At 43.2% G+C, this 17142-nt stretch overlaps 1 protein-coding gene across 3 annotated transcripts in view; it reads right to left on the bottom strand.

Annotated features, from left to right (window-relative positions):
* DNAJC18 (DnaJ heat shock protein family (Hsp40) member C18) overlaps nucleotides 1-17142 on the bottom strand; it is a 31262-nt gene extending 14120 nt beyond the window's left edge. The window contains exons 1-6 of one of the 3 annotated variants that reach the window (XM_037509176.2): nucleotides 16968-17142; nucleotides 16369-16433; nucleotides 13008-13093; nucleotides 12229-12315; nucleotides 10478-10664; nucleotides 2313-2458 (exon numbers count right to left, since the gene is read on the bottom strand). In XM_037509176.2, coding sequence (XP_037365073.1) covers nucleotides 2313-2458; nucleotides 10478-10664; nucleotides 12229-12268 — 373 coding nt within the window. In that variant the 5' untranslated portion in view covers nucleotides 12269-12315; nucleotides 13008-13093; nucleotides 16369-16433; nucleotides 16968-17142. The remainder of the gene's footprint in view (nucleotides 1-2312; nucleotides 2459-10477; nucleotides 10665-12228; nucleotides 12316-13007; nucleotides 13094-16368; nucleotides 16434-16967) is intronic. The other 2 variants (XM_037509178.2, XM_037509177.2) reach the window with 2 other exon arrangements.

Raw genomic sequence — 17142 nt, 5'->3', positions numbered from 1 at the left:
AAATTAAGAATCCCCCAAAGTATTTCCAATATCTCAATGGGGGATCAAAGACTGAATAGATTATATATGCTTCCAATCAGCTCTCCTCCCTTTGAAAAAATGTGCAAACTTTGTCCAAATTCACTTAAACATATAATTAGTGAAATCCCAAAAAGAAAATCATATAAGACATTCCCACCTCCTATCTCTAATTCAGTTAACATTATCAGAAACACAGCCAGAAAGAACATTTCTTTATTATTCTTCTAGTTAGGAAATTATATTAAGCATTTATAGCAATAAAACAGCTAAGCAGAAAAAAAATCTAAACAGAGCTGCTTAAAGTCATAGCCCTTGAAATCTGGCAAATTTCTCAAAGACATGCAAATACTCTATGAGATATCTACAAGAAGGCATAACAAAATATGGGCTGTCTATTGATTTCCTTTAGAAATTGAAGGGAGAACTGATTCACAATGGTACATCAACAAAAAATGCACCTCTGAGGTAAATGTTGACTTTCCTCAGCTCTATCATTTTTCTCTTGTTCTTTGAAAAATTTCAAATATACGTAAAAATTTAAAAAATAGTATAATAAACACATGTATATTCTTCATCTTGATTCAATTGTTAGCATTTGCCACACTGCTTTCCTCAGCTCTATATATACATACATATAATATATATATCTATATAAACTTGCTTTGCTGACAATTCATCTCTAAATATTTCAGTACACCTCTCCTAAGAGACATTCTCTCGCATGATTACAAAATCATTATCACAGCTAAGAAAATTAACAACTCATTATCCAATGAATCTATGCAAAGTTCATATATTGTGTTTGGTTTTAAGATTAATTTTCTTTTATTTATTTATTATTTTTAAAAGGTTTATTTATTTATTTATACAAGCACTGGGCACAGTCAGAAGCACGGGAGGGTGAGAGAATTCACCGAGCCAGAGCGGGGAGCAGAGCAGGCAGAAGGACCGAAGTACACTGCTGAGGGGAGCAGCGGCGGCAGGAGAGGTCTGCGCGCCATGTGGGAGGATCAAACTGGTGCTGCAGAGGCCGTGGGCAGCCTCGCAACCCAGCGCTCAACCGCTGCACCACCGGGGAGGCCCAAGATTAACTTTCTTTTAATCTTAAAGTCTTTTCACTTTTTTCTTTGCCTTTCATTATATTAATTTTTTAAAAAAATTAATTTTAAAAATTTAAAAAAAGACTCCAGTGGAGGGGAAGCTCTTAAGATTATTATTTGTGTGTTGTATCCAAAATATTTTTTTAAAGATTTATTTATTTATGCATACAAGAACTGGGATTCAGGCTAGAGGTGTGGGGGGTGAGAGGATTCACGAGAGACAGAGTGGGGAACAGAACAGGTAGATTGACTGAAATACACTGTTGAGGGAAGCAACGGGCGAGACAGGAAAGGTCTGCTTCGCCATGTGGGTCGCCTCCCTGGTCAGCCGGGGATCAAACTCATGCTGTGCCGTAGTGGCTGCAATAACTTCATAGTGTTGTGACTTAATCCCTTGCACCACCAGGAAGGCCACCCCAAAATATTTTTTGAAAATTTATTTCTGAAAGCATGGAAATCAATGGAAAAAAGATTTGATGTAAAATTATATTTATGATCTTTATATATGGTCCTTTTCCATAGGAACATCTTAATAACATGTTTCATAAACAAAGAGTTTCCATGGTTGAAGAGTGCTGTCTAGGCCCTAATTGTCAGGGAATCATATTTTTTTTTAAATTTTTTTAAAGATTTATTTATTTATCCAAGAATGGGGGTACAGGCCAGAGGCACAGGAGGGTGAGAGAATTCACCAGAGACAGAGTGGGGAGCAAAACAGGCAGATGGACGAAAGCACTGCTGAGGGGAGCAGTGGGTAAGACAGGAGAGTCTGCTACGCCAAGTGGGTATCTCCCTCGCAGGCCAGGAATTGAACCTGTGCTTCAGAGGCTGCAGACAGCTTCACAGCACTGTGCTCAACCCACTGCACCACCCCGGGGAGGCCCAAATCGTATCTTATTTTATTCATGATCCCGCCTGGCACATAGATCTTTAATAAATATTTGCTGATTCAATGAATGGGTAGTTTCAGAATGTATTACAGAAAAATCAAAGAATATTTTCTAAAAGATATTAAGTTAAATGAATGGAGACAGGAGGGAATTTTGCCTGAAATCATCATTTAAGAGGTGTGGTAGTAAAAAAGACCTACTTGTGGCCTTATAGAACAATTACAGGGGAGACTGAAAATAACTAGCTGTGACCAAATATCACAAGAAGGGCAGAATTAAGCATCATCAGTCAGCATCAAACCTTTGAAAGCATCTGTTGCTCCAGGAGCACAGTTCTTGTCAGGATGAAATTTTAGGGCGAGTTTTCGGTAAGCTTTCTTAAGCTCTTCATCACTGGCATTTCTCGAAACTCCCAGAATTTCATAGTAATTTCTGCATTTCTTGATCCTAAAAGCACATCAGGAACATGTAGGTCTACAAAATCCTGTTTTGTAGAATTAACTGCAAATTATTTGTTGATCCTCCCCTCAAACCCGTAAATCCCAAAACAAACCTAAAAGAAAATTCTTGAACACATGAATGAAACATTCAGATTCACTAACAGTGTTCTCTGACCACTGAGAGCTTAATGCTTCTCAAAGTATTTTTACATTTAACTTTATTCTTTCTGTATCCTGCAAAAGTGGGTTGAACAAGTATGCTAATCTTTACATTAAAGTGCAGGCCAAGGTCCTGAGAGTTACCTCACAGGACAGCAAAGCCAAAAGAAACACCCATTTTTTTAAACCACCCTGTTTTTCCCCCCTCTCTTTTTTCTTAGCTATCTTTTAAAACTTTGCTTTAAAATGTTAATATATACACAGGTAGAAGAAAATATGTAATAGTACTAAGCTATCTTAAGAAAAATCTTCCTGCTTACCTAGTTCCTGTCCCTATCACCTATGCTAAGGACAACCACTGTTAGTTTTCTGTGAATCCTATGTACAGATGGTATGTGTATAGAGACCTCCCAGTTTTTTCTTACCTAGAAGGAAGCATATTGTAATCACCTTTCTATATTTAGCATTTTTTAGCTAACAATTTTATCTTGGAACTCGATCCATAACTGAGAAAGATGAGAAGTATAGGATAGTAGTTTAGACTAGAGTGGCAGTTCTGCACTTTTTATCGGAGAAGTCATATACTCTTAAAAAATAGGGCCTCCCCCATGGCGCAGCGGTTGAGCGCCACGCTGTGAAGCTGTCTGCAGCCTCTGCAGGGCCGGTTCAATTCCCCGCCGGCCAGGGAGAACCCCACATGGTGCAGCAGACCTCTCCTGCCTCGCCCGCTGTTCCTCTCGGCAGTGTCTTCGGTCCGTCTGCCTGTTCTGTTACCCTCTCTGTCTCTGGTGAATTCTTTCACCCTCCTGCACCTCTGACCTGTACCCCAGTTCTTGTATAAAATAAATAATCTTTAAAAAAAAATATTGAAGTCACCAAAGGAGATTTTGTTTATGTGAAATGAAAACAAAATTGTAAAACACAGAGGATTAATATATTTATCATATAACCTCTGAAAAACTCTATAATCACAAAGGAATGGCAGTGAAAAAGGCAAATAATGTGTTTGTATTACTGTGGAAATAACTTTAAACTTGCAGAGCTCCCCCAGAAGTCCTTGGGGTTCCCAAACCACACTTTGAGAATTGATGGACTAGATTATAAACGAGTCAAAATGCCTCGCTTGGGATCTGATCTTTCTGTGTACTTAACCTCTGTGTCTTGGTGTTGTCTTCTGAAATGATTTAATAATTATACCTATATTTCACAAAGCTGTTGTTATGATTAAATGAAGTATCATTAAAATGCTTGATAGCAACTGACATAACTCTCAGCTATTATTATATGCCTACCACATTCTTTTAAAAAGTAATATTACTGCATTTTATAGATTTTATAGGTCCCCTACTGATGGGCATTTAAATGTCTCCAGTCTTTTGCTACTATACAATACAGTTGGGCAGGCAGAGTTGAAGAGTTCATGGTAAGTTAGCAACACAGGCTGAACTATAAGGTAGGGTCAGAAGTGTCAGCCAAGGTCTCTCTCTAAGAGCTCCCCAAGGGGATCCTTAGGATCCCAGCCCAATTTTAAATCCGTGTTGCTCTTTCTTTTCTTTTCTTTTTTTTTTTTTAAAGGTTTATTTATTTATGCATACAAAAGCTGGGGTACAGGCCAGAGATACAGGGGTGTGAGAGGATTCGCCAGAGACAGAGTGGGGAACAGAAAAGGCACATAGACTGAAGTACACTGCTGAGGGGAGCAGCGGGCAAGTCAGGAGAGGTCTGCTTAGTCATGTGGGTTGCTCTCTGGCTGGCTGGGGATCGAACTCGTGCTGCAGAGGCTGCGGATTGTTTCATAGTGCGGTGCTTAAACCCTTGCGCCACCAGGGAGGCCCATGCGTTGCTCTTTCTTTTCTTTTCTTTTTTTTTTTAGATTTTATTTTTATTTATACCAGAACTGGGGTACAGGCCAGAGGCTTGGGAGGGTAAGAGAATTCACCAGAGTCAGAGCAGGGAGCAGCACAGGCAGACAGAAAGCGCTGCTGAGGGAGGGGAGCAGTGGGCAAGGCAGGAGAGGTCTGCTGTGCCATGTGGACACCTCTCCGGCCTGGCCAGGAATCGAGCTGGTGCTGCAGAGGCGGCGGAGAGCCTCACACCGCTGCGCTCAACCCGCTGTGCCACTGGGTAGACCCACGTTGCTCTTTCTTATAAAATTATTATGTAATAATTTTATTGAGATACAGTTCACATATCACAAAGTTCATTCCTTTAAATGTACAATTCAGTGTTTTATAGTATATCCAGATTTGCGCAACCATTTTATATTCCTGCCAATTATCTAACAGGGCTCCAATTTCTCCATGTCCTCAGCAACACTTGTTATTGTCAATCTTTTTAATTATAGTCATCAGTAGATATGAGATGATATGGTATCTCCTTGTGGTTTTGATTTGCATTTCCTTAATGACTAATAATATTGGGCAGCTTCTTATGTGTTTATTACCTGTTCATTTATCTTCTTTGGAAGAATATCTATTTAAATCTTTGTCCACTTTTCAGTTGGGTTGTCTTTATTGTTGTAAGAGTACTCAGTATGTTCTCAGTATATGATCTGAAAATATTCTCCCCCATTCTTTTTTTTTTTTAAAGACATAGTCACATATTTTTTAAAAGGTTTATTTTATTTATTTATGCATACAAGTGCTGGGGTGTAGGCCAGAGGTGCTTGTGGAGGGGGGATTGAGAGGATTCATCAGAGACAGAGTGGAGAGCAGAACAGGCAGATCAACTGAAATGCACTGCTGAGGGGAGCAGCCAGTAAGACAGGAGAGGCTGGCTGTGCCATGTGGGTAGCAACCTGGCCAGCCAGGGATCCAACTCGTGCCTCAGTGGCTGCCGATAGCTTCACAGTGCTGAGACTTAACCCCTTGCACTACCAGGGAGACCCCTATTCTCTCCCATTCTTTGTGTTGATTTTTCACTTTGCTGATGGTAACAGAAGTTTTTAATTTTGATGAAATTTTTACCTATTTTTCTTTTGTTGCTTGTGCTTTAGATATTCTGTAAAAAAACTGTCACCTGATTCAATGTCGTGAAGATTTATATTTATGTTTTCTTCTATGAATTTTATAATTTTAGCTCTTACATTTAGGTTTTACATTTGGTGGTTTTTAAAATTTTTTTTTTAAAGATTTATTTATTCGGGCCTCCCTGGTGACGCAGCGGTTGAGCGCTGGGTTGCGAAGCTGCCCGCAGCCTCTGCAGTACCGGTTTGATCCCCGGCTGCTCCCGGCCACTGGAGGAGGGTCCCGCATGGCGCGCAGACCTCTCCTGCTGCCTGCTGCTCCCCTCAGCAGTGTACTTGGGTCCTTCTGCCTGCTCTGCTCCCCGCTCTGGCTCTGCTGAATTCTCTCACCCTCCCACGCTTCTGACTGTAGCCAGTGCTTGTATAAATAAATAAATCTTTAAAAAAAAAAAGATTTATTTATTTATGATACAAGAGCTGGGGTACAGGCCAGAGATGCAGGGGGTAAGAGGATTCACTAGAGACAGAGTGGGGAACAGAATAGGCAGACTGACTGAAACATACTGCTGAGGGGAGCAGCCGGTAAGACAGGAGAGGCTGGCTGTGCCATGTGGGTAGCTCCCCGGCCAGTCAGGGATCCAACTTGTGCTGCAGAGGCTGCAGATTGCTTCATAATGTGGTGCTTAATCCCTTGCGCCACCAGGGAGGCCCTTTAAAATTTTTTTTTTAAGATTATGTTTATTCATGCATTCAAGAACTGGGTATAGGCCAGAGGTACAGGGTGGGGGGTTGAGAGGATTCACTCGAGACAGAGTGGGGAGCAGAACAGGCAGATTGACTGAAATACACTGCTGAGGGGAGCAGCAGGCAAGACAAAAGAGGTCTGCTGCACCATGTGGGATGTAACTCATGCTGCAGTGGCTGCCAATAGCTTCATAGTGCTGAGACTTAACCCTTTGTGCCACCAGGAAGGCCTATATTTCGTTTTTTATTTAATTTTTGTATTTGTGTGAGGAATGGGTCCAGTTCATTCTTTTGTATACAGATACACAGTTGTCTTAACATCATTTTTTTTTTAATTTTTTTTTTTTAATAGAAGCATGTTTTATTTATTTATTTATTTGTTTGTTTGTTTTGTTTATACATGCACTGGGTACAGTCAGAAGCACGGGAGGGTGAGAGAATTCACCAGAGCCAGAGCGGGGAGCAGAGCAGGCAGAAGGACCGAAGTACACTGCTGAGGGGAGCAGCGGGCGGCAGGAGAGGTCTGCGCGCCATGTGGGACCCTCCTCCGGTGGCCGGGGAGCAGCCGGGGATCAAACCGGCGCCGCAGAGGCCGCGGGCAGCTTCGCAACCCAGCGCTCAACCGCTGCGCCACCGGGGAGGCCCGTCTTAACATCATTTTTAAAGACTTTTCTTTCTCCCATTAAACTGTCTTGGCACTCTTGTTTAAAATCAACTAGTCATAAATGTAAGAATTTATTTTTTGACTCTCAGTTGTATTCCACTGATCTACATGTCTATGTTAGTTCACACTTTTCATTACTGTAGCTTTGTAATAAGTTTTGAAAATTGGAAGTGTGAATGTTTCAACTTTATTCTTCTTAGCTATTTGGGGTTCCTTGCATTTTCCTTTGAATTTTAGGATCAGCTTAAATTTCTATTGGAAAAAAAAAGCATCTGGGAATTTGACAGGGATTGTGTCAAACTCTATTGATCAATTTGAGGATTCTCCCATATTACCACTATTAAGCCTGCCAGTTCATGAACACAGGTTATCTTCCCATTTATTTAGATCTTCTTTAATTTATTTTGATAAAAAACTTTTATGGTTTTTATCTTTTTTTTTTTTTTAGATTTATTTATTTTTACAAGCACTGGGAACAGTCAGAAGTGCGGGAGGGTGAGAGAATTCACCAGAGCCAGAGCGGGGAGCAGAGCAGGTTGAAGGACCGAAGTACACTGCTGAGGGAAGCAGCAGGCGGCAGGAGAGGTCTGCGCGCCATGCAGGACCCTTCTCCAGTGGCCGGGGAGCAGCCGGGGATTGAACTGGCGCCGCAGAGGCTGCGGGCAGCTTCGCAACCCAGCGCTCAACCGCTGCGCCACCAGGGAGGCCCATGTGGTTTTTATCTTAAAAAGGAAGATAAGCTCATTATTTGCTCCTAAGCATTTTATTCTTTTTGATGCTGTTATAATGAAGTTTTCAGATGTTTTTATTGCCAGCATGTAGGAAAACAATGATTTTAGTATATTAATTTTGCAACTTTGCTGGACTCAGTTATAGTTCTAATTGCATGTGTGTATGTGTGTGCCTGTGTCTGTATTCCTTAGGACTTAAGTCATGTCATATGTGCATATAGTTTTACTTCTTTTCAATCTGGATGGCTTCTGTTTCTTTTTCTGATCTAATTGCCCTGGCTTGAATTCCAACTACAGTATTGAAAACATACTGTCTTGTTTCAATCCAATTCCTGATCTTGGAAAGCATCCAGTTGTTTACCATTAAGTATGATGTTAACTGTGGATTTTTTTGTCTATGGCCTTTATCAACTTAAGGAAATTCCCCAGGAATAAGATATTGAATGCTGCTTTCATGAAAGGGTGTTGGGTTTTGTCAAATGCATTTTCTGCATCTACTGGAATGATCATGTGCCTTTTGTCCTTTGATTCCAACATGATACATTACATTGATTTGTATGTATTAAACAACCTTGCATTCCTGGGATAAATGGTCAAGGTATATAATTCTTTTTACATTTTTATTTGTTAGAATCTGTATTCATAAGGGATATTGGTTGATTAGTTTTCTTGTGATATCTTTGTCTGTGTTTGGTTATAAGGTAATTCTGGCCTTACAGAACAAGATGGGAAGTATTCTCTTCTCTGGTATTTTCTTTAACAGTTTTTTTTTTCCTAAGATTTATTTATTTATTGTATTTATTTATACAAGCACTGGGTACAGTAAGAAGCGCGGGAGGGTGAGAGAATTCACCAGAGCCAGAGCAGGGAGCAGAGCAGGCAGAAAGACCCAAGTACACTGCTGAGGGGAGCAGCGGGTGGCAGGAGAGGTCTGCGCGCCATGTGGGACCCTCTTCCAGTGGCCGGGGAGCAGCCGGGGATCGAACCAGCGCCACAGAGGCTGCGGGCAGCTTCGCAACCCAGCACTCAACCGCTGCGCCACCAGGGAGGCCCAATTCTTTAATAGTTTATGAAGAATCAATTCATTTTTCTTCAAGCATTTGGTAGAATTCACCATTGAAGCCGCCTGGGCCTGGGTTTTTCTTTGTGGGAAGTTTTTTGATTATTAATTCAGTCTATTTGTTGTGGGCCTATATAATTTTCAGTTTCTTTTTGAATCAGTTTCATTAGTTTGTATCTTTTAGGGATTTATCCACTTCATCTATGTAATCTAAGTTGTTGGAATGCAGTTATTTATAGTATTTTCTTATAATTCTTACTATTTACATAAGATTGATGGTGATGTCCCCTCAGTCATTCCTAATTTTATTTTTAAAAAATATTTATTTATGATTACAAGAACTGGGGTACAGGCCAGAGGTGTGGGGGGTAAGAGGATTCACCAGAGACAGAGTGGGGAACAGAACAGGCAGATTGACCAAAGTACACTGCTGAGGGGAGCAGTAGATGAGTCAGGAGAGGTCTGCTGCGCCATGTGGGTTGTTCCTGGCCGGCCGGGGATCGAACTTGTGCTGCAGTGGTTGCGGAGAGCTTCATAGGTTGCGTCTTAACCCCTTGTACCACTAGGGAGATCCTTATTTTATTTTTATAAGTATTTATGCATACAAGAACTGGGGTACAGGCCAGAGGTGCAGGGGTGAGAGGATTCACCAGAGACAGAGTGGGGAACAGAACAGGCAGACTGACTGAAATACACTGCTGAGGGAAGCAGCGGGTGAGTCAGGAGAGGTCTGCTGCGCTATGTAGGTAGCTCCCTGGCCGGGGATCAAACTTGTGCTGCAGTGGCTGTGGAAAGCTTCATAGGTTGCGTCTTAACCCCTTGTGCCGCCAGGGAGGTCCTATAACTATAAATTTCTATTTAAGTATTGTTTTAGCTACATCCCAGATGTTTTGGTTATGCTGTGCTTTCATTTTTTAGTCATCATATAGTATTTCCTAATTTTCCTTGTGATTTCTTCTGTAGCCTATTTGTTATTTAGGAATATGTTGTTAATTTTTCACATATTTGTAAATTTCCTTCTGTTGTTAATTTCAGAGGACATAAACTTACATGACTTTAATACTGTTAGATTTATTGAAGCTTGTTTTATGACCTGGAGAATTTCCATATATACCTGAGAATGTGTGTTCTATTATTGGGTAGAATGTTGTATAGATGTCTGTTATGTATAGTTGACTTTCTCTGTCTCTCTTATAGTAGAAATAGGATAGTTACTTCAGACTACATCGTAATGCACCCTAAAATCACCCTGTTTTGTTTCTAAGGCCACCAAACTACCATGTTTCTTTTTTTTTTTAAGAATTAAAAAAAAAATATTTATTTATTTATTTATACAAGCACTGGGTATAGTCAGAAGCGCAGGAGGGTGAGAGAATTCACCAGAGCCAGAGTGGGGAGCAGAGCAGGCAGAAGGACCGAAGTACAGTGCTAAGGGGAGCAGTGGGCGGCAGGAGAGGTCTGCGCGCCATGTGGGACCCTCCTCCAGTGGCAGGGGAGCAGCCAGGAATCGAACCAGCGCTGCAGAGGCTACGGGCAGCTTCGTAACCCAGCACTCAACCGCTGCGCCACCGGGGAGGCCCGGAACTACCATGTTTCAATAATAAAATAACAATAAATATAGCAGTCAAAACTTGTATAGCACATTTTCTAACCAGGCACTCTACATAAAATAAATCATTTATTTAATCCCACCATAGGCTCACCTTTGTACCCCAAGCAGCTGCTCCTCAGTATAAGTGGCATTCCCTTCACCTTGCCGGGTCTGGTTCCACTCATTCTCAGACTTCTTTTCCTTTTGTGCCTTCATGCAGTTACAGCAACTACAGGGGTCATGACTTTCAGGAGGTCTGTCTTCTGGATATTTATTTCTTCTAATTGCATCAATGTAAGCTACAAAGTAATAGCCCTTCCATTAGGCCTCAGTCTGACTTGCAAGTCAACTTTGCTACCTAACTTAGCTATCTGGAATGCTAAGCATCCATATAAAGCTGAGCAAACCTCTTTCTTGAGAACACCATATAGAAAATATGGTGGCAACCATGAAAATTTATAAAGTCAGAAACATGAAGCATAATAATGTTCACCAAACCTACAATAATCAGTCAGCAAATCTTGACTTAAAGTCAGAAAAAAAAGGTTAAAGGGCTCTGCCCAATGCCTTGTTTTTAATGCAGCACAGGGCATGCCTTTTTCTTTTTTTTCTCTTTGATGAGTCAACATAATTTAATAATATATTTTGCACAGACTTGATACGAAACATTCTGGGATACCTATTTTCCTGTGGTCCATGGTCAGAAATGGCACTGCTTATGAAATATTTTTCATTGCAGTGCCTCCCACCACTAAAATTAAAAGTAGAGATGAGTTCAGTTGTTTTAAACTGAAAGTCATAGAACTAATGTGGATCAGACACTTGGTGAGAGTAGTGCAAGGGGTCTTACTAAGCACAAAGAGTATAGTTTAAAGGGAGAGAATTCGATTAATAGCAATCCAGTCAGTGAAGGCAAAGGTACTCAGGTCTTGCCTGGAAGATCTAGGGAAGGCTTTAAAAAACACCTTTCTTCTGTTTACATCCCTACTCCTTTTCCAAAATTCTGATAGACCCAGTCTGCTTCTCCATCTCATCTCTCAATACAGGCTCCTTTGTAGTCTATACTCTAACCACACCAGCTACTTTCAGATCAGCAATACTTTCTCTTTTCTCTGTGCCTTTGCACATGCCTCTGCCTGCGACATTCTTCCCTCTAAGTCCACCTAACTCCAACGCATCCTTCATGTCATCCTATGTAATACTTTCTCCATGAGGCCTCCTCTGACACCCAGGCTGTTAGGTCTTGTCAGTGTGATCCCCAAACCTACGACCTTGCTAAATAGCCTAGGACTTATTGTCTTGTAATTGGCTGTTTACCTGTCAAACTCCCTCAGTGGACAGAGAGCTCTGTCAAATCCCTGCTGCGAGATCAGCATAAAGCCGGGATACATAATAGTATTGGATAGTCTGCCTGATTAGGATGAAACAGGCCGGCCTAGCAGTCTAGAGAAAGGGCTGCAAGTATAAGACCAGAATCCGAGGGCCAGGAGGCGCAGTTTGGCTGTCAAAGAGTAAGGTCTGGATAAGCAAGTTGCAGGAGACGCACCACCCGCTGACCCACCTCCTAGCCAGGTGCGGGCGGGGCATGGGCTGGGGCGGGGCGGGAGGCCTCAGGCCACAAGTTGTCGGGGTACACTCTGGGCTCCGCCTCAGCTTGAGCCAGCGATCCCATTTTCCTGATCATGGGCCCCAGTCTGGGAGGCCCCCCACGTCATCCGGAGCCTTACTGAGGCTCAGCATCTTCTCAAAGGCCTCCATCCCTCATCTCACGCCCGGCTTCTCAGCCCTTAGGCGCCTCCAAGAGCCCCATACCTGACCTCTCCCGCCTCCCGCCCTGTCCCACCCTCTATCAGGATCTGGTACCTTCGGTCCAGCGCTCCCCGCTGCCCAGGGTCGCTGCCATATCGGTTCCCAGTTAGTAGGTCGGCTGAGCCTCCCCCGCGCCGGAGACTGAAAGGGAAGGGGGCAAGAAGCCTGGGGCATGCTGGTCATTGTAGTCCAACCCATAAAAACGGGGGTGCAGTGGACTACAACTCCCGGCAGGCTCCGCGCGAGGGGACGCCGATGATGCCGCGGTAAGAAGGGACTCGACCCCCGAGAGCAGGCCTGTGGACGGAGCGTCGGCGTCCAGACTGCTGCGGGGCTCGTGGCTCTCAGCGGGAAGCCGCGGCTACTGCGAGCCGCGCTTTTCCTCATCTGCACTGGGCATAATGCCTTTGACGCCACCTACCACCGGAGATATTCAAGGAGGCCTCATGAGATGCTGCCTGGGAAAGGCTTTGCATACTCTGGCCTCGAGGGTGACAGTATGCCAATTTTTCTATTTGGATGCCCATTTAAATACAGCTATTGCCCGTTCTGTGCACTGTGAGCTAGATCCTGGAGATTCAGAGATGCGTTTGGTGATGCTGAACCCAAACTTGGGAACTTAAGAGCTAAGAAAATACAAACGTGAGGTACATTTATGTATTAATAGTTAAAAGGCAGCCTGGATATCCCCCTCCTTTCCCTGCTCCTCTGGTACAGCGTCATTAGAGACGCTTTTGTGGTCAGGGGTAGAGAAAAAAGAAAAGGGAAGGCATTAGAGTCAGTATTTAAAGCACCTGTCTTTGCTTTTCCTTATCCCTCTTTGTTTTCCTTACCTTTCATCCATCCTATCCTACATTTCGCTCTCTTCCACCCCAGTCATTTCCTTGACCTGTTCCCTTCTTTTCTGAAGGACCGTCCTCTAGATGAGTAAAAAGGAAATAAAAAAATATTACCGCCTTCCACACTTATGTTTGCATGAAGCTTAGCAAAGAATAAAAGCAAAGAACTGGGCACCTATAGACTTTTCATAGGTGGATGGGTATCATGTACTGCCTCATGCCTTTAAGTTGGTTAGAACTGCCAAAGGTGCCTTCTGAAAAGGGGAAAAAATGATCATGTTTATTTCCAAACAAAATTACCCGGAATACACTGAGCTCTTACCCAGGAAAACCAAAACAATTATGTTAATTACATTACTAACCATCAACTACTTAAGTGGGTGGTGTGGGGTGAGATGTAAAGTCCTAGAAAAGAATCCTAAAGGGCACAAGCCTCCAATGTATGAAGTTCCTGCTCTTTCTTGCAGTTTCAGCCCAGGATATGTGAGCATCCATGTGCTCACAGAGGTTGGGTCCTGAAGAAGCCACTTGCACTCTGCAGACAAGGGACCTGATCGGGACATATATCTGGTAGTTGACTATAAGGAGGGCATTTATTCAATTTGGGAAGGCTAGACAAATTGCTCTAGAAGAGCAGGAAAGTTGTAATTGGGAGGAAGGGTGTACCTTGGAGTCCAGGAGCACAGGGCTAGGGTCTGGAAGTACTCATGTGTTGGAATACCATGCAATTAGAGGTATCTGGGAGTGGCATGCTAAAGCACTGTAGGAGGTCATTGAAAGCGTATTATGGATTAAGGAGCAACATAGAATTAGACAAGTATGCTGAGCAAGATTTGGGGAGTTGGGGCCTCTTGGAGATATCTGGTGCCTTGTCACCCTTTCCCATCATCCTCTGAAACCTTGTGTCTTCTTTTCTAGATTATTCATTTACTCCTAGATGAGTAAAAACTGCTTCAACTTTGCAACCTTTTTTATATGTATTGCAAATATGTACCCTTCAGCTCATTTATACTTCATTCAACACTTTTGGATGATTTTATTTATTTTTATTTTTTTAAAAAGATTTATTTATGCATATAAAAACTGGGGTACAGGCCAGAGGTTGGAGGCAGTGAGAGGATTCATCAGAGACAGAGTAGGGATCATGCCGCGGACCAGCACAGCAGTGAGCGATGAGGCTGTCTCAGGGTTGAGAGACTGCACAGGGTGGTCAGGGATTCGGCTGAAGAAATGACAAACAGACACACTTCAAGAGAGAGTGTAAATCTGAGTGCGATTTTATTTGAGTTAGTCGCCAGTATATATACAGGAGCAGTGAATGGATTTAGCTTATCGTTGAGTGGTTTACATCTGGACCTAGCCTTTTCTTTTTTTTTTTTTTTTTTTTTTAATTTTTTTTAATAGAGGCATGTTTTATTTTATTTATTTATTTGTTTGTTTGTTTTTGTTTTGTTTATACATGCACTGGGTACAGTCAGAAGCACGGGAGGGTGAGAGAATTCACCAGAGCCAGAGCGGGGAGCAGAGCAGGCAGAAGGACCGAAGTACACTGCTGAGGGGAGCAGCGGGCGGCAGGAGAGGTCTGCGCGCCATGTGGGACCCTCCTCTGGTGGCCGGGGAGCAGCCGGGGATCGAACCTGCTCTGCAGAGGCTGCAGGCAGCTTCGCAACCCAGCGCTCAACCGCTGCGCCACCGGGGAGGCTAGCCTTTTTCTTAAGTAGATAATCCATTAGTTTTTGTTTTTTTTTTTTTTTTTTTTTTTTTTAAAGATTATTTATTCATTTATTTATTTATACAAGATTGAGTGATTGATTGATTGATTTATACAAGCTCTGGGTATAGTCAGAAGCGCGGGAGGGTGAAAGGATTCACCAGAGCCAGAGCGGGGAGCAGAGCAGGCAGAAGGACCGAAGGACACTGCTGAGGGGAGCAGCGGGCGGCAGGAGAGGTCTGCGCGCCATGTGGAACCCTCCTCTGGTGGCCGGGGAGCAGCCGGGGATCGAACCAGCGCTACCGAGGCTGCGGGCAGCTTCGCAACCCAGCACTCAACCGCTGCGCCACCGGGGAGGCCCCATTAGTTTTGTTTTTAAGCTATATGATTGCATTTTTTGTTTTACTAGCTACTTTTTCACTTAGACTATATTTTAATTATTACAGGGTTTAGTAACGTTTCATTTGAGTCAGCCTTGTGTTAAGGATTTCATATGATTTTTTAATTAACAACAAATGACCTTTATAGAAGAAAGAAGGAAGTTTTAGAAAGACAATGAAGGGATAAAGTTTGTAGTTCTAGAAAGACGAGATAAGGTTTTAGCTCCTGGTGGTCGTAATCCTTTGATAGGCTTCTGTCTTATCCATGTCTTCAGGGAACTTTGATGTACTCCCCTGCCTCAGGGAGTTTTTGCTGTTCTCCCCCTGCGCGCTGGTTCCTTGCCCAGCCGGACCTAGGGACCTTGGCGAAAGCCATTAGCCCTAAAGGTCACTGCAGGGGGAGGTGCAGCAGGATCAGGACAGGAGGATTAACTGAAATACACTGCTGAGGGGAACAGCAGGCGAGTCAGGAGAGGTCTGCTGCGCCATGTGGGTAGCTCCCTGGCCGGGGACTGAACTCATACTGCAGTGGCTGCAGATAGCTTCATAGGTTGCATCTCAACCCCTTGCACCACTTTTGGATGATTTTTAAAAAAATACATATTTTTTGCGTGGAAGACTGGAGTGTAGGCCAAGGTGCAGGGGTAAGAGGACCCACCAAAGACAGTGGGGAGCAGAACAGGCAGATCTACTGAAATACACTGCCAAGGGCAGCAGCTGGCAAGACAGGAGAGGTCTGCTGTGACACATGTGGGCCAGCTCCCTGGCCAGGGATGGAACTCAGGCCTTAGAGGTGATTGCGCTGAGACTGTACCCATATGCCATCAGGGAGGCCAATATTTTTGGATGATTTTTTATAGATTGTACCTCCAGAAATAACTTAAAACTCCAAGCCTCAACATTTGGAACACTTCTGGGTCAGTTTTTGTTTAAGCACAGCAACCATTCAAAAAAAATTATTCCCACTGTCAAAATCACTTTCTGTATTTGGTAAGAGAGGAGGCTGTAGGCTCAAAGACTTCAAGATGGAGGTGCCAGGGAGAAATAACCAGCAAGTGGAGAAATAGGGAGATCCACAAGTCCCATAAGAGATTGGTGAGAAGAGCCACATCATGTCTTCTAGCAGATTCAAATAGAATTGAGTATTGTCTGGCTTTGGGTAATTGTGTGCAAGAACTAGCCAAGGGGACTGCAGTGATCCTTCGCCTGCCAGAACATTTTATCTAGAACCAACCTCAGAATTCTATCGGCTTTCTTTACTTACTTTTAGAAATACTTGCTGGACTGTGGTGAACTTTTGCTGGTTGTCATCTGCTGCCCCATCCAGTCCTAGAAGAAAGATACTGAGGAAATGAGTCCCCTGTCCAACTGGACCTATATGCCTGAACTGGTGGTTGGCTGTCCTCCCATAGAATGAGGGAAGAAACAAGAGAAGGACACTTTACACAGACCACCCCACCCCTACCACCTGTTCCTGCTTGGGGGCCATGAAGTCCTGTGTTAGAATAGGGAGGAAGCTGTCTTGTAAATGGCCGCCATCCTGTTGCCTATACATCAAGGAAGAGATAGGGTCTCAGGGAAGCTGTAGAGGCTGCAGAAGGCAACCCTTGGATTTCCTGGCAGGGATGGGGACTTGTATTTGCATAAATAGCAGGATCCTTCAGCAGAACCCCCTCCAGTATGGTTTGCTAGAGAACAGAATTCAGCGTTAAGTACATTCATCCTCAACCCCTTCCTAAAGGGTAGTTACTTAGTGACAGAAAATCTACAGGGCTAATGTGGTACCACAGTGTCAGATTCCAGGTAAAAACCTTTCAATCTCATACTAATATCCATTCACCCCTCTCCCCCACACATAAATACCTTATGACTAACAGCTCATATTTTCGGGATATTGTCCAGAGTCAGGGGGAAGCTTGTGGCCTTATAATGGAGGCAACAACTGAGTTAACTAGAGTGAAACCCATGTCTTTGACATGGTTAGTCCAGCACAATAAGCATCTGAATCAAGTGCCACTGGCAGTCAGAATAACAATAA

Source organism: Talpa occidentalis, unplaced genomic scaffold, assembly GCF_014898055.3.
Source record: "Talpa occidentalis isolate TD23 unplaced genomic scaffold, MPIMG_talOcc4v2.1 talOcc4.13, whole genome shotgun sequence".
NCBI lineage: Eukaryota > Metazoa > Chordata > Mammalia > Eulipotyphla > Talpidae > Talpa > Talpa occidentalis.
The sequence above is the reverse complement of the archived record's forward strand: the minus strand, read 5'-3'. Positions and strand labels throughout refer to the sequence as shown.